The sequence below is a fragment of the Globicephala melas genome, chromosome 20 (genome assembly GCF_963455315.2).
Source record: "Globicephala melas chromosome 20, mGloMel1.2, whole genome shotgun sequence".
Classification (NCBI taxonomy): domain Eukaryota; kingdom Metazoa; phylum Chordata; class Mammalia; order Artiodactyla; family Delphinidae; genus Globicephala; species Globicephala melas.
The window spans coordinates 2,407,154-2,420,893 of NC_083333.1; the positions used below are offsets into that span (position 1 = coordinate 2,407,154).

Sequence of the window (13,740 nt, forward strand, 5' to 3'; positions counted from 1 at the left end):
TTTAGAGTGTGTTTTTATCTGCCCATGTGAATGATAGGCCCAATTTGTAGAAGATTCCAGTTAAAACTCTCCTCTTGGGACTGCCAGAGAGGTTGTGTCCTAACTAATCTTGAGTAGATTCATCTGGTTATTACAGTGGAGATTTTACTAGAACTTTACTAGGTTAAGTCTCCATCTTGAATTGTACTCAGATTTGAACTGACATGCCTTCTCAGTTAAATGTTTTCCATCTCAGTCACACCATAGCAATCTTTGTGGCAGCAGAATGCAGTATAAATCTTATTTTTGTTTGTTAAACTGAAGTCAGACTGTTAAGGAAATCTTGCTTTATCAGAGTCGGTTGAAAAATGACAGGAAGTGCCAGTTATTATCGGTCTTTTTTCCAGAATGTTTCATGGCTGCACTTTACGTACGTGCTCAACCAAAAGAATCCCCTTGAGTGAACATACATCTTGAGTCCTCTCTTAAGAGCAGTCTTTCTGAAGCCATCTAAAGCAGAGGTTTCTGTATATGGATTTTGTTCAGCTCACTTTCTTACAGGATATAAGGCATTGCTCTTTGAAATGCCAGCAGACCCTCAGGAAGGGAATGTTGAGAATATTCCTCCCTGAACATTCCTTCCTATTCTCCCCACTTGCAATCCCCCCACCCAAAAAGTTTCCTCTTTAGGCTCTAGGTTTAAAAAATCAAAATAGCTTCATTTTCAGAAAGTTTAAGGAACTCTGTTTTTAAAAGAGTAAAAAGAATTGTCAAAAAATTGCACAGAAAACCCCATAGAGGAGATCTAGTTTTAGGTTGGTCCCATCCGTGCGGTCTTTAGGACATTTCAGTGCACTGTTGATACAGGATTCCCTGGGAAAGTGGCTCTCATTTTCTTATAGGAGTACATTCTCAGATTAATGATTTTTTAAAAATTTATTTTACTGAACTACAGTTGATTTTTACAATGTGTTAATTTCTGCCATACAGCACAGTGATTCAGTTATATATGTATATTCTTTTTCATATCCTTTCCCATTATGGTTTATCACAGGATATTGAATATGGTTCCCTGTGCTATACAGTAGGCCCTTGTTGTTTATTCATTCTATATTATATATTCTATAGTAGTTTGCATCTGCTAATTCCAAACTCCCAATCCATCCCCCCGATCCCCTCTCCCCTTTGGAGATCACAAGTCTGTTCTCTGTGTATGTGAGTCTGTTTCTGTTTTGTAAGTAAGTTCATTTGTATTATTTTTTAGATTCCACATATAAGTGATATCATATGGTATTTGTCTCTCTCTTTCTGACTTGCTTCACTTAGTATGGTAATCTCTAGGGCCATCCATGTTGCTCCAAATGGCATTATTTCATTCTTTTTTATGACTGAGTAGTATTGCATTGTATATGTGTCCCTCATCAGATTAATGATTTTAATGTGCTTTTTTTTTTTTTTTTTTTTTAGTCTAGAGTGATTGTGCAACAGCCAGGAGAAAGAAGCTTTCATTCTTTCTATCAGGTTAGTAATCTGTTATGCAGATAATCAACCATTTGCTCAGTTGTGCAGGAAATGGATGTTTTTATTTGGGGCTCTCTCCTGTCCTGTGCCTCCCATGCCTCCGTTGGCCCGCGATACGTTACACATGTGTGCACACACGCATACACCCTACCCCGTGGGCTTCTTCAGAGACTTGACGAGCATGGCTGTTATAAAGAGCTAGCAGGTGGTTAACCAACCAGACAGCTGCCTTAGTTGAGCATCCCCTGTGTTTCTTTGCAGTGTAGGTAACATTTTAATGACCCTAAAAGCTTTTGAAATGGTACATTCTGAATATGTTAAATTAATTTTGTCTTATTTTTGAATTGAAGCTTTTGTTCCCATTTTGGGGTGTTCCAGAGATGGGACTAGAAATTCAGTGTTGTTTTCGTTAAAAAAATCAATTTTAAAAATCCAGTAGTTACATGTTTTCAGTAAACCAAAGTGTGCAGTTTAATATAGAGGATTTAAATGTATCGCCTTCTAAAATGCATGTTCTATGTAGAAGGACTATGCGTATTGTATTTGTGTTTTTGTTGACAGTTCGCCATGTTTCCAATAAACTAGCTTTCTACCAAATATAAGAGTTCTGTTCGTTTCAGGAACCTGACTTTTTCCGCAGTTGAGTGAAAGTGTTGGCATTTGTCTTTGTCCAACACTACAGTCCTGGTTACCCAGTTGTCCTTTCCTGGGATATAGAGATTGATGAGGAAAAGCTGTTTGTTTCCAGTGGGATTCAACATATGACTGGCTGCTGACACCTCTTAGTTCTGAGGCAATATTGACTTTTTCTGAATTTGAAACATAACCCTATGCTGTCCAGATAACAAGGCTGCTAAGCATGTGACCACCACAGAGCACAAGCTCCTGTTTTACAAATGGCCACAGTCAAAGCAAAACCTTTCATGCCAGTTATGTTGTGAAAGGGCTAAGACTTTTTTAAGGAATTTTCTTCATGACTGTATAACATTGTCCATCACTGATGATGTTGAAGCCATTACCTTTGAGGTTTAAAAAAATAATCTTCAAAGCTAGAAACAGGAGGACCTAAGTGAATTGGCCCAGAAAATGAAAAAAAGCTAGACTACCAGTAAGAATACATGGTGTGTTAGGTTCAGGATGTATTTTGCTAACTTATTTTTAATTAACTATTTTTCAGCTACTCCAAGGAGGTTCAGAGCAGATGCTCCGCTCTCTGCATCTCCAGAAATCCCTTTCATCCTACAACTACATCCATGTTGGAGCCCAATTAAAGGTAAGAGTTTCCTTTTTGAGATGATTCAGAAATAGAATCAGAGAGTCAGAAGGGACATTAAATAATTATCTGGTCCAGGCAGCTGCCTTTAGGCAAATGAATGGCTCTTTTATTCTATTCTATTTTTAAAATTCTCAGGGACGGAGATTCAATATATTATTGACTCAATAACTTTGCTTAATAACCCATTACTGTATTTTATCACCATCCGATAGGAAAGAAGTTTCTCTCTTATGATCTTGTGGGGTTTTTTAAAATTTTTAATCCTATTACTTTTATTTTGACACTATAAAAATATTGTTACAAGTAGGAAACCCACCGCAAAAGAAGGTACCATATCATTTGGCCAAAGGCAAGTTGGTAAGACAAAAGAAAGTTTAAAAGCACTGTGGTTAAAAATAAATAAATAAATAAAAGCACTGTGGTTGAACATGGATATCAAAGATTGCCATTCACTGTTCTTTCCAATAATGATTTTGATGTGTTCTAGAAATAGTTTTGTGACCCTTGGAGCATTTCTATTCAGCCTTCAAGTTTTTTCCATTTTTTCCCCCTTCCTTTGCATGTCAGCCCTTGCTCACACATATGCAGATCTTTTTGCCCTTTTATTTCTAATTAGTTTTCTGCTATATATATAATGCAATCTCTGCTAGCCATTTTATAGCTAATCCTAGTAATATAGTAGCTTATTGATGATAGGTTATAAAACAGCAATTGCAGTGTTATCCAGTTTTGTTGGGGGAAAGGTGTGTGTGTGTGTGTGTATATATATATACACACACACACACACACATATGCATACACACACGCACACATATACACACACGGACATACATGGAATGAGATCTGGAGGGCAGTGCACCAGGGTTTTACTTGTTTACTCTGGATGGATGAGATGATGGATATTTGTGTTCTGCTTTCTCCGCATTTCACGTTTCTTCTATAATCGAAAATGCACAGCTTTTGTAGTTGGGAAAAATAAAAGAATTTATAAAAGGAAAGAATCTAGATGTGGGAGGTGTTTCTTTTTTTCTTTTTCTTTTTTGTAATTATTGCTCTTCATCTTAAGCTAATTATATCTGCATTACTGGTTTAATGGTATTTTGATTATTGTGCATATAAATAAATGATATTTAGCGTTTTGCAATTAATTTTCCATTGTTTGAAATTTAAGTTGCATGAATTTTTTACTTTTACAGTCGTCTGAGAACAGGATGTTTGGCTGAAAATTAATTGAAAGACAACAAAACCCCAGAGGACAATACTCTAGCTTTCTGAGAATAGGTCAGAGGTACTCTAAGGATGTATAAAGGATTGTAAAATCAACACTTAAAAAGCCAGTGACTGAAAATACTCTTTTTAAATCGAATTGTCTTATTGACCAAGTGGCTTTTGGCCCGATCATGTAGAGCCCCGCAGAAAGCAAGTATTAAATAAACATTTAGCCTTTTTTCAAAGCTAAATTTAGCTTAGGTTCCCTTTCCATCAAAGTTTTCCATTCCTATTCCTCCCCCTCCTTTTTTTCTGCCTCTCTAATAAAAACAAAGAAGCAATACATGATCACAGTCAAAACCTAAAATAAAGATGAACCAAAAGGAAATAAAAATATGCTAACGCTCACCATGCAGAGATAATTATTGATAACAACAGTTTATGTGTATATATTTATTCATGGAATCATACAATAAATCCTGATGAAATAAACCTTTTACTATATTATAATATAATCATTAATATCTTCCCATGTAAACAAATATAAATTAATAGAATGATTTTAGTAACTATAAAGTATTGCACTCTGTGTGTCATACTTTTACTTAGCTATTCTCAAATATAGGACTCATGTACAATTACGACCCTGTGGGTTGCAGGTGAGGTAAGACCCAATTAAAAGTCACCAAAAACAATAAGGAACTTGGTTATCTCACATAACAAGAAGCCCTAGGATGGGGCAGTTCCAGACGTGGTGAATTCCGTGCCTTAACGGTGTTGATAGGGACCCAGATGTTCATTTGTTTCTCCCACTTACCAGTCCTGCCATCCTCACTGGATCGGGCTGGTCTGCTACAGCTGATTTTCCTCATGGTCCCCAAATGGCAGCAGCAGTTCTAGGAGTCACAGGCAGAGGAAACGTTCCTGGCCGTAACCCTTGATAAGCTAGGGAAACCTCATGTCTTATGGACCAGAATGGCATCACATGCCCATGGCTGACCAATCACTTGGTAAAGGGAATAAGGTCCCTGTGATTTGTTTAGACCAATGAAGATTTACCTCCTGAGGCTGGCGCCAACTCTGAAGAACGGGTGCACTCAGGGAGGGGTAAGCAAATCAGGGCTCTATCGACAAGAAAGAGGTGGGTCTGGGGAAAGCCTGTTAGGTAAGCAGCTGACAGTTGTCCTCAGGACGACACGTAGACTTTGTGTCTGGTTTCTTTGCAGTTTCGACATGGTTGCAGCATCTAATAATAGTAATATCTGATACTCAAGTGCTTTTTATGTGCTAGGAACTAGGGAGGTGCTTTATATAAGTTCTCATTCCATTCCCACAACAACCCTGTAAGAAAGGTATTATTATGCCCATCGTGCCCACGAGGAAATTGAGACTTTACAAGGTTGACCGTCTCACTCAGAGAGCTGGGAGGGGGAAGAGCTTGCCTGGTCGTGTCCTGGACGTTAGAGGAACACGTGCCCATCAGGCAGAGGGGAATCTTCCCTGTGCTGTTCCTTAGCAGGTGAGCATCAGGCCAGGTGTCTGTGTCCCGGCCAGAGCAGAAACTCACCAAGGAAGAGATCAGGCCCTGCGCAGATGCTGCTTTGGGGAAACTGCTAAGATAGGCAGTTACCGTTGCTTTATTGTAAATTTTATTGACACACGTGTATTTCCAACCTGAGGGCTACAGATCCTCAAGGCAGGCGATTTATCTTTGAACCCCCGTCTTGGTCTGGCTGGGCTGCTACAACAGAAATACCGTAAACTGGGGTGCCTTATACACAACAGAAGTTGATTTTCACAATTCTGGAGGCCGGGAAGTCCAAGATCAAGGCACCTGCAGAGTCAACGCACGCTTCCTGGTTCAAAGGTGGTGCTTGCTTGCTGTGTCCTCACAGGGCAGAAGGACCAAGGGATCTCCGGGGTCTCTTCTATATGGGTACCAATCCCATCGTAAGGGCTTCACCCTCAAGACCTAATCACCTCCCAGAGACCCCACCTCCTAACACCATCACCTTGGGGGCTAGGATTTCAACATACGAATTTGGGGGTTGGGGGACAGACATTTATTCTACAGCGGCACTTCTGTGCCATTTAAAGATCTGACTTGCTGAATGTTTGTTGAATGCCTGAAAAAGTGACGTGATAGTCCCAGACCATTTCCTAGCTTGCTGAATGATCAAGGCAGGCCCCTTGGCTTTGGGAGGCCTGCTCTTCCCCACCCGTGGAGTAGAAAGCCTGACCGTACACGCGTGGGAGTGTTGTTTCCAGCCAGGACAAGACTAATCGTGGAACAGAAAGCCACAGACGACAGTAGGTAGCCAGGCGTATGTCTCGGAGGCTCCGTCAGTCAAGAGTTTCCATTTGTGGTCTCACATCTCATGCCACTTCCTCCACTCATCCTGGAGCTTCTCTGAGCCAGCTCAGGGCTTGCTTCCTCACCGAAGTTTCCAGAAATGTTCCTCGTGCTTGTCTTAGGTGACGGCGACTCTCACAGTTGGGCACTGTGGGTGCTGCGTTATGTTTCTACCCCCAAAACCATTTTTATTTTCTTTGAATACCCATCATCCCTTCAATGACTTACTCCAAAAGCATCAAGACCTTGGCTATGCTTGAATTTAGTCTCATAGTTTTTGGATGTTAATGCTCACATGCAGCGTCTGTGACCTCAGTTTCCTGTTTTCATTCCTAGTCGTCTATCAATGATGCTGCAGAATTCAAGGTAGTAGCCGACGCCATGAAAGTCATTGGCTTCCAGCCCGAGGAGATTCAAACAGTGTATAAAATTTTGGGTACAATTCTTCACTTGGTGAGTGGGGACGCCTTTCAGAATTCTTCGCACCTCCCTGTGGGACTAGGATGTTATTTCAGAAGATTTGGGGTTTTGTAAAAAGTAATTTATGTAGAGAAAATTCCTCTGACATTTTGAAGAAATTTACTCTATCTGTAGTTTCCTCCTACGTGTTCTAATAATATGAGGGATTTTCCAAGCCACCGTGGGTTTTGAGACAGTGGCTTTAGTTCGTTCACTGCCTTCCTGGTATGTCAGACTTCGAACTGGTTAATTTCAAAGGTAAAAGGGTTCAGCAGTGATGTGACCACCAGTGGGATAAGCTAAAATCTCTTGAACAGAGCAAATTTCTAAAGGCATTTGAAACATAGAATCATAGATTTCTAGAACTAGAATTTTGGCGATCTCATTTTATAGACTGGAAATGACTGGCTTAAAAGCACATCCAGTTCATTGCAGCCAACACCACGGACCACCCTGGCCCCCTTATGCACAGGTTATTTTCCACACATCACGCCAACCTTAGAAGTAAAGAACCATCAGTCAGAGTCCTTTCATTACTGTCTATATGATTAGAGATGTTGAAAACATAATGAACATGTAACCTGGTAGCAAATGAGTGACAACATGGATACAAATCTGGAATAAAAACGACCTTTCACTTTCTTGTGGCGAGATTTAACTCTTAAGTGAATCAGAAATACACAGGACCTATATGGAAAATATTATATAGCAGTATATAAACAATCTCTTAAATGTTCCTGACTAGGAAGACTTTAACATTCTAAATTGTCTCATTCTTTCAACTAGTTTATAAATACGGTGCTACAATAATCCTTCAGAATCCAAAGAGGAATTTTGTTTTTCAGTTGATGTAATGATTCTAGAATTTACCTAGAACAATAAACATGTAAGAAGGTCGAATAAAATGTGTTAGAGTAGTGGAGTAGGGGGAGCAGGGGAGAGGAGGCACGACTAATTCCACCAGGTTTAAAATGATAGTAAAAGCCACAGTACTTTAAAACGTGCTGCATAAATTCAGCACCAGAGTAATCAGCAGATTAGTTCATGTGCTGGACACTTGGTAGGTGGCTAATAAGTATTTATTGCTTATTGAATGAGTGGAATATAAACGGACTCAAAAACTTGGTGGGAATTAATATGTAATAAAGGTGATATTTCAAATCAGGAGGAAAAGCTAGACTATTCAATTAACGGTGTCGGAGCAACTAACCATCTGAAAAAATAAAGTTAAACTTACTTTACACCACATACCAACATACATTCTGGTGGATAAAAAGCTTAAATGTAAGAATAGCTGTATGAGGAATAGAAGAAAACATTAAATATTCATAAAATCTTCAGAGTAGGAATGATCTAAGTATAACACCAAAGAAAAACCCTGAAGCAAATGATTCATAGATTTGACTACATAAAAATGTAAAATTTCCATCCATCAAAAACATATGCTGAAAATTAAAATATAGATGAGTGTCTGGAGAAGGAAAAATGCATAAAACACTAGGCTTTTATATGTTGAGATATTAATGTATTTAGGAAAATAGGCACTCCAAACAAGGTCCCTTGGAATTCTCTCTTAAACTAGCAAATATATCCCTGACATCGTGTTTCAGAATCTCACTGGAAGTGGTGTGTCTTGGTTTTTCTCTTCTGATACAGGGAAATTTAAAGTTTGTAGTGGATGGTGACATGCCTCTGATTGAAAATGGCAGGCTTGTATCTATCATAGCAGAATTGCTGTCCACCAAGACAGACATGGTTGAGAAAGCCCTCCTTTACCGGACGGTGGCTACGGGTCGTGATATCATCGACAAGCAACACACAGAACAGGAAGCCAGCTACGGCAGGGATGCCTTCGCTAAGGTGGGATTTTAAAGGCACTGTGTCTGCCTTGTGAGGGTTCTGGTACCAAAATTTCTAACATCATGGGGAGGAGGTTGTTTCCATACACCACCAGTTCTCTGTGATGCCAGCTGGGTGTCCTGCAATTTAACTCGATTCTAACACTGCCTACCGGAGATAGTATCATAGTATCACATCCCACAGGGTAAGGGCTCAGTCCTGCAAGCCTGTCCCCCAACACACACACACACACACACACACACGCACGCGCGTGCGCGCTTATCACCTGTGCTTCTGACCAACCAGCTATAGATGGGAAGTACCAACAACCTCCTCCTTGGATTCCATTAATTGCTAGAGTGGCTCACAGAACTCAGGGAAACATTTACTTACATTTACCGGTTATTAAAGGATATGATAAAGGATACAGACCAACAGCCAGATGAAGAGATCTACAGGGCAAAGTCTGGGAGGGTCCCAAGAACAGGGGCTTCTGTCCCCATGGAGTTGGCGTACATTACCCTCCCAATGTGCGGATGTGTTCGCCAACTGGGAAGCTCCCCAACCCTGTACTTTGGGGATATTATGGAGCGTCCTCATGTAGGCACAGTCAATTATTAACTCCATTTCCAGCCCCTCTTCCCTCTCTGGAGGATGAGAGGTGGGACTGGAAATTCCAAGCTTCTAATCATGGCTTGGTGTTTCTGGTGCCCAGCCCCCAGCTAGGAGCACACTCAGAGTCACCTCCGTAGAGTAAAAATGCTCCTAATGCTTTTATCACTCAGAAATTTACAAGGGTTTTAGGAGCCCCGGGTCAGGGATGGGGTCCAAGACAAACATCAGAACAAGAGATGCTCCGAGTGTTCGTATCACTTAGGAAACTACAAGGGTTTCAAGAGCTCTGTGCCGGGAACCAGGGGCAGAGACCAGTATATTTTCTATTATCTCACAGCCTGGTGTTGATCTCAGTTTCATTTTTAGTGAAATTCTATGAGGAGGTGTTCAGACGTTCCTGGAAAGTAGGTTAAGCCTTTTGAAACCAGAGTGGTACTTTTTGACCAGCACGGTCTCAGCACCCCATGGCTGTGAGCATCGCTGCCAGAAACATTCTCAGAAAAGCAGAAGCCGACTGACTGGGGAGCTCAGGGCCCCTCGCTTGCACAGGCCCCTTTTGTGGCCCTTTGTTTTGCTTTCCTCACTCGATAATGCTTCGTGCAAGTCTCCTTCAAGCCAATTGGTGGACCCATTGTTTTAGTGTCTGTGTGGTGATGGGACCATAATTTATTAACCATCCACCTCTTATGTCATTCACCTTGTTCCCTTTTTTTTGCCACTACAAACAGTGCTGCAAATTCTTGTCCATCTTTCCTTACACACCAGTGCTTTTATTTCAGTTAGATGGCTTCCCAGGAGTGAGCAGGTCAAAGGACACCCTGATCTGAAGCTTTAAGTGACTGATTTTCTGGGTGTACAGTGATACCTCATTGTTACTTTAGTTTTCATTGCTAGTGTATTTGAGCATCTTTTCCTATTTTTGTAAAGTATTTACATCTGTTCTGAGAATTGTTTGGGTATACGTTTGTACCTTTTTCTTTGGGGCTGTTATCTTTTTATTGTCCATTTGTAAGAGCTCATAACTTTAGCCTATTGTCTGTTATCCATGTGGCAAATATTTTATTTTCCCAAGTTTACATTTTCTCTTTTTCTTGTTTGCTGGTTGATTAGGTTGCTACATACTCCATTTTTTTACTCTTGTAAACCTCTTGCTTGGTTTTTAGTCTTCAGAGGAATTTGAATTTATCCAAATGCAATGGAGAGTGGCATATTTTAAGCAGAGGCAATGTCAGCAAGTTTGAATTTTTAAAATGATGGCTCTGACCTTAGTATGAGAATCTTATGGAGCAGTGGGTAGGGCAAGGGTGGAAGCAAAGAGACCAATTAAGAGGATATTTCAGTAATCCAGGAGGATGATGATAGCAGCTTGGACAGAGAAAGTAGCAGTGGAAATGGGGAAAAGAGGAGGATTTGAGACAGACTGTATCTGGAGAATAAAATCCACAGGACCTGTTGTTCTGGGGATGATGGAATCAAAGATAATTTCTGACATGGTCCAACCCACCTCTCCTGTCTCATTTCCTGCCATATTCCAGACTCGTTTCTCCCCTCTACCACATTAGACTTCTCTCAGGCTTACATGTTGTCTTTATCCCTTTATCCTTCCAGCCACAGGGCCTCTGCACGTGCTGTTTCCTCTGCCTGGATTGTTCTTCTCTCCCCCTCACCTGGTTAACTCTTACCATCCTTCTGATCTCAGCCCACTTTCTCAGAGAAGCCATCCCTGGCCTTTCTGAACACTGAACAGGTTGAAGTCTCCTCACATCCCAGGCACCTCATCCGTGTGTGCGTGTGTGCGCGCGTGTGTGTGATTTTCCTTCACTCTACTCCCTGAGCTCCTTGGAGACAGAGACAGTGTTCATGTTACTTGGTACAGTATCTCCCACAAGCTGCACAGAGCAAGTACCCAGCAAACATTTAATGAGTGAATGAATCCCCAAGTTTCTGTTTCTATTTATTTACGGTTAAAAGTTGGGTAGGAAGGACTTCCCTGGTGGCACAGTGGTTGAGAATCTGCCTGACTATGCAGGGGACACGGGTTCGAGCCCTGGTCCGGGAAGATCCCACATGCTGCAGAGCAACAAAGCCTGTGCACCACAATTACTGAGCCTGCGCTCTAGAGCCCGCGAAGCCACAACTGCTGAGCCCGTGTGACACAACTACTGAATTCTGCGCACCTAGAGCCAGTGCTTCTCAACAAGAGAAGCCATTGCAATGAGAAGCCCGCACAATGCAACAAAGAGTAGCCCCCGCTCGCCGCAACTAGAGAAAGCCCGTGCGCAGCAACAAAGACCCAGTGCAGCCAAAAATAAAAATAATTAATTAAATTAAAAAAAAAATGTTGGGTAGGAACAGTTTCAGGAGGTGGGAAGATCAATAGTCCAGACAGGACATAAGTTTGAGACAGCTGTGAGACATCCAAGAGTGTTGTCAGGTAGGCAGTCAGACACGGGAGCCTGGAGCTCAGAGGAGAGGTCTGCATTCAGGTGATACATTAGGGGTAATATTATATCACCGTTCTTTAATGTTGTATGAAATGACTTAAAGGGGAGGAGATAGGGAGTGAAGAGAAGAGGACTAGGGAGAGCTCCAGCTTTCAGAGATCAGGTAGAGGAGGAGACCTCCTAAAGGCCGCCGAGGAGGGGTAGCCAGTGAAATAAGAGGAAAATTAAGAAAGTGCGGATTCAGGACTTCCCTGCGGGTCCAGTGGTTAAGACTTCACTCTTCCACTGCAGGGGGCGTGGGTTCGATCCCTGGTTGGGGAACTAAGTGCCCGCATGCCACCTGGCATGGCCAAAAACCAACTGACAAACAAGAAAGTGTGATATTACGAATCCCAGAGAGCAGAATGTTTCAAGACAAGAGTAGGAAATTGGGTTGAGTGATGCCGAGTATCTGAGTAAGACGTCCCTGTAGAGGTACAAGAAAGGGTCCATATAGAGGTGCTTGGGGTCCTTGATGAGCCATTTCAATGGAGTCATGAGAGAGACGTGAACACTGGAGTGACTGGAAGCGTAAAGGGGGGAGGGCGAGGGGAGGAATGGAGGTGATGTGTATGGATGTGTGTAGGTGAAGAGAGCGGGTTGCTGGAGGGAGATGTTAAGGAAAGGTTTTCTAAAGATGTGACACTGCAGTGCACGTTTGTGTCAGGATGTGAATGTGTGTGAGTGTGTGGTGCCTTTGTCCCTGTGTGTGTTTGCATGTGTATCCTTGTGCATTGACTGTGTATTTGATTCTCAAGGAATTTGAAATGGTGGCCTTGTGGCTCAGATCTTTATTTAGCATTATAAATCAATGTTTATATATTTAGAATCCATAGGGCATAGAACTCATTGGTTCTCTGCTTTTTATAGTGGATGAGATTAAAATAAAGCCATGAAGTGACTTATATGAGGCAGTAGGCAAATTATGGGTCTTAGCAGGGCACAGAAACACACCTAAGGAATGTTGTTGGAATTCAACACGTGTAGTGACCCATAATAATCTTTTAAAACTCCAACCATCATGCTACGTCGTATAATTTTTAAACAGATGATCTGCATTTTTCAGCTTAGAGGATTAACAGCTATGCTAAATGGTAAGGAGGAGGTCAATACGAATTTAATTCAATAGGAATTTAAAACATCACAAATCCAAACAGGGGACTCATTTCCAATGGGCAAGAATTTACGATGTCATTTTCATCACAGGCCATATATGAGCGCCTTTTCTGTTGGATTGTTTCTCGCATCAATGATATTATTGAGGTCAAGAACTCTGACACCACCATCCACGGGAAGAACACGGTTATAGGTGTCTTGGATATCTACGGCTTTGAAATCTTCGACAACAACAGGTAAACCGGATAAGGTCCTGAAAACCCTATTGTTTTTTGTTTGTTTGTTTGTTTGAGCCTAATTGATTCCTTTTCTTGCAGCTTTGAACAATTCTGCATCAATTACTGCAATGAGAAGCTCCAGCAGCTGTTTATTCAGCTGGTCCTGAAGCAAGAACAGGAGGAGTACCAGCGGGAAGGGATCCCCTGGAAGCACGTGAGTGGACTCGTACAGACTGTTCACGATAACGTCAACTCGTAGCATCTTGGGTACCTGCTGGTCTTCTTGGGTGCTTGAAACACCTAAACCTTAGCTCTCCTGTTTAGGATATTGAAATATTACAGTTCATTTTCAGGGTTGATAGGTGGGATTTCTCTAATTTGGTCGGAGTCTGGTTGGTGCCCAGAAAAGGCTGAGTTGAAAATCAGTAAACTTATGTTCACTTTACAGCTGATACCACATAGTTTTTTTGATTCACATCTGTTAGAGTTTAGCATCATTTATAAGTTATTCAGAGCAGCAACTTGTGCCTTCAATTGGCTGAACTTTGCTTCCAAACTGAGTTTCTTCCCCTTCCTTCTTTCTTTTTTTGCTCTTATTTCTCCTTTTTTCTCCTCCTGCTTTGTAAGCCAAGTGGCATTTTATTGTCTTTGGTTAATGAGGTTCATATTCTC

At 41.4% G+C, this 13,740-nt stretch overlaps 1 protein-coding gene across 3 annotated transcripts in view; it reads left to right on the top strand.

The window, feature by feature from the left end:
• The window catches only part of MYO1D (myosin ID), a 350,887-nt gene that overhangs the window by 106,396 nt on the left and 230,751 nt on the right, over positions 1 to 13,740 (top strand). For all 3 annotated transcript variants that reach the window (XR_009560338.2, XM_030862141.3, XM_060290464.2), the window contains exons 5-10: positions 1,447 to 1,500; positions 2,678 to 2,773; positions 6,675 to 6,791; positions 8,454 to 8,657; positions 12,941 to 13,086; positions 13,168 to 13,282. Coding sequence is in view for 2 of the 3 variants with exons in the window: in XM_030862141.3 (XP_030718001.1) it covers positions 1,447 to 1,500; positions 2,678 to 2,773; positions 6,675 to 6,791; positions 8,454 to 8,657; positions 12,941 to 13,086; positions 13,168 to 13,282 (732 nt within the window). In the remaining variant the exon portion in view is untranslated. The remainder of the gene's footprint in view (positions 1 to 1,446; positions 1,501 to 2,677; positions 2,774 to 6,674; positions 6,792 to 8,453; positions 8,658 to 12,940; positions 13,087 to 13,167; positions 13,283 to 13,740) is intronic.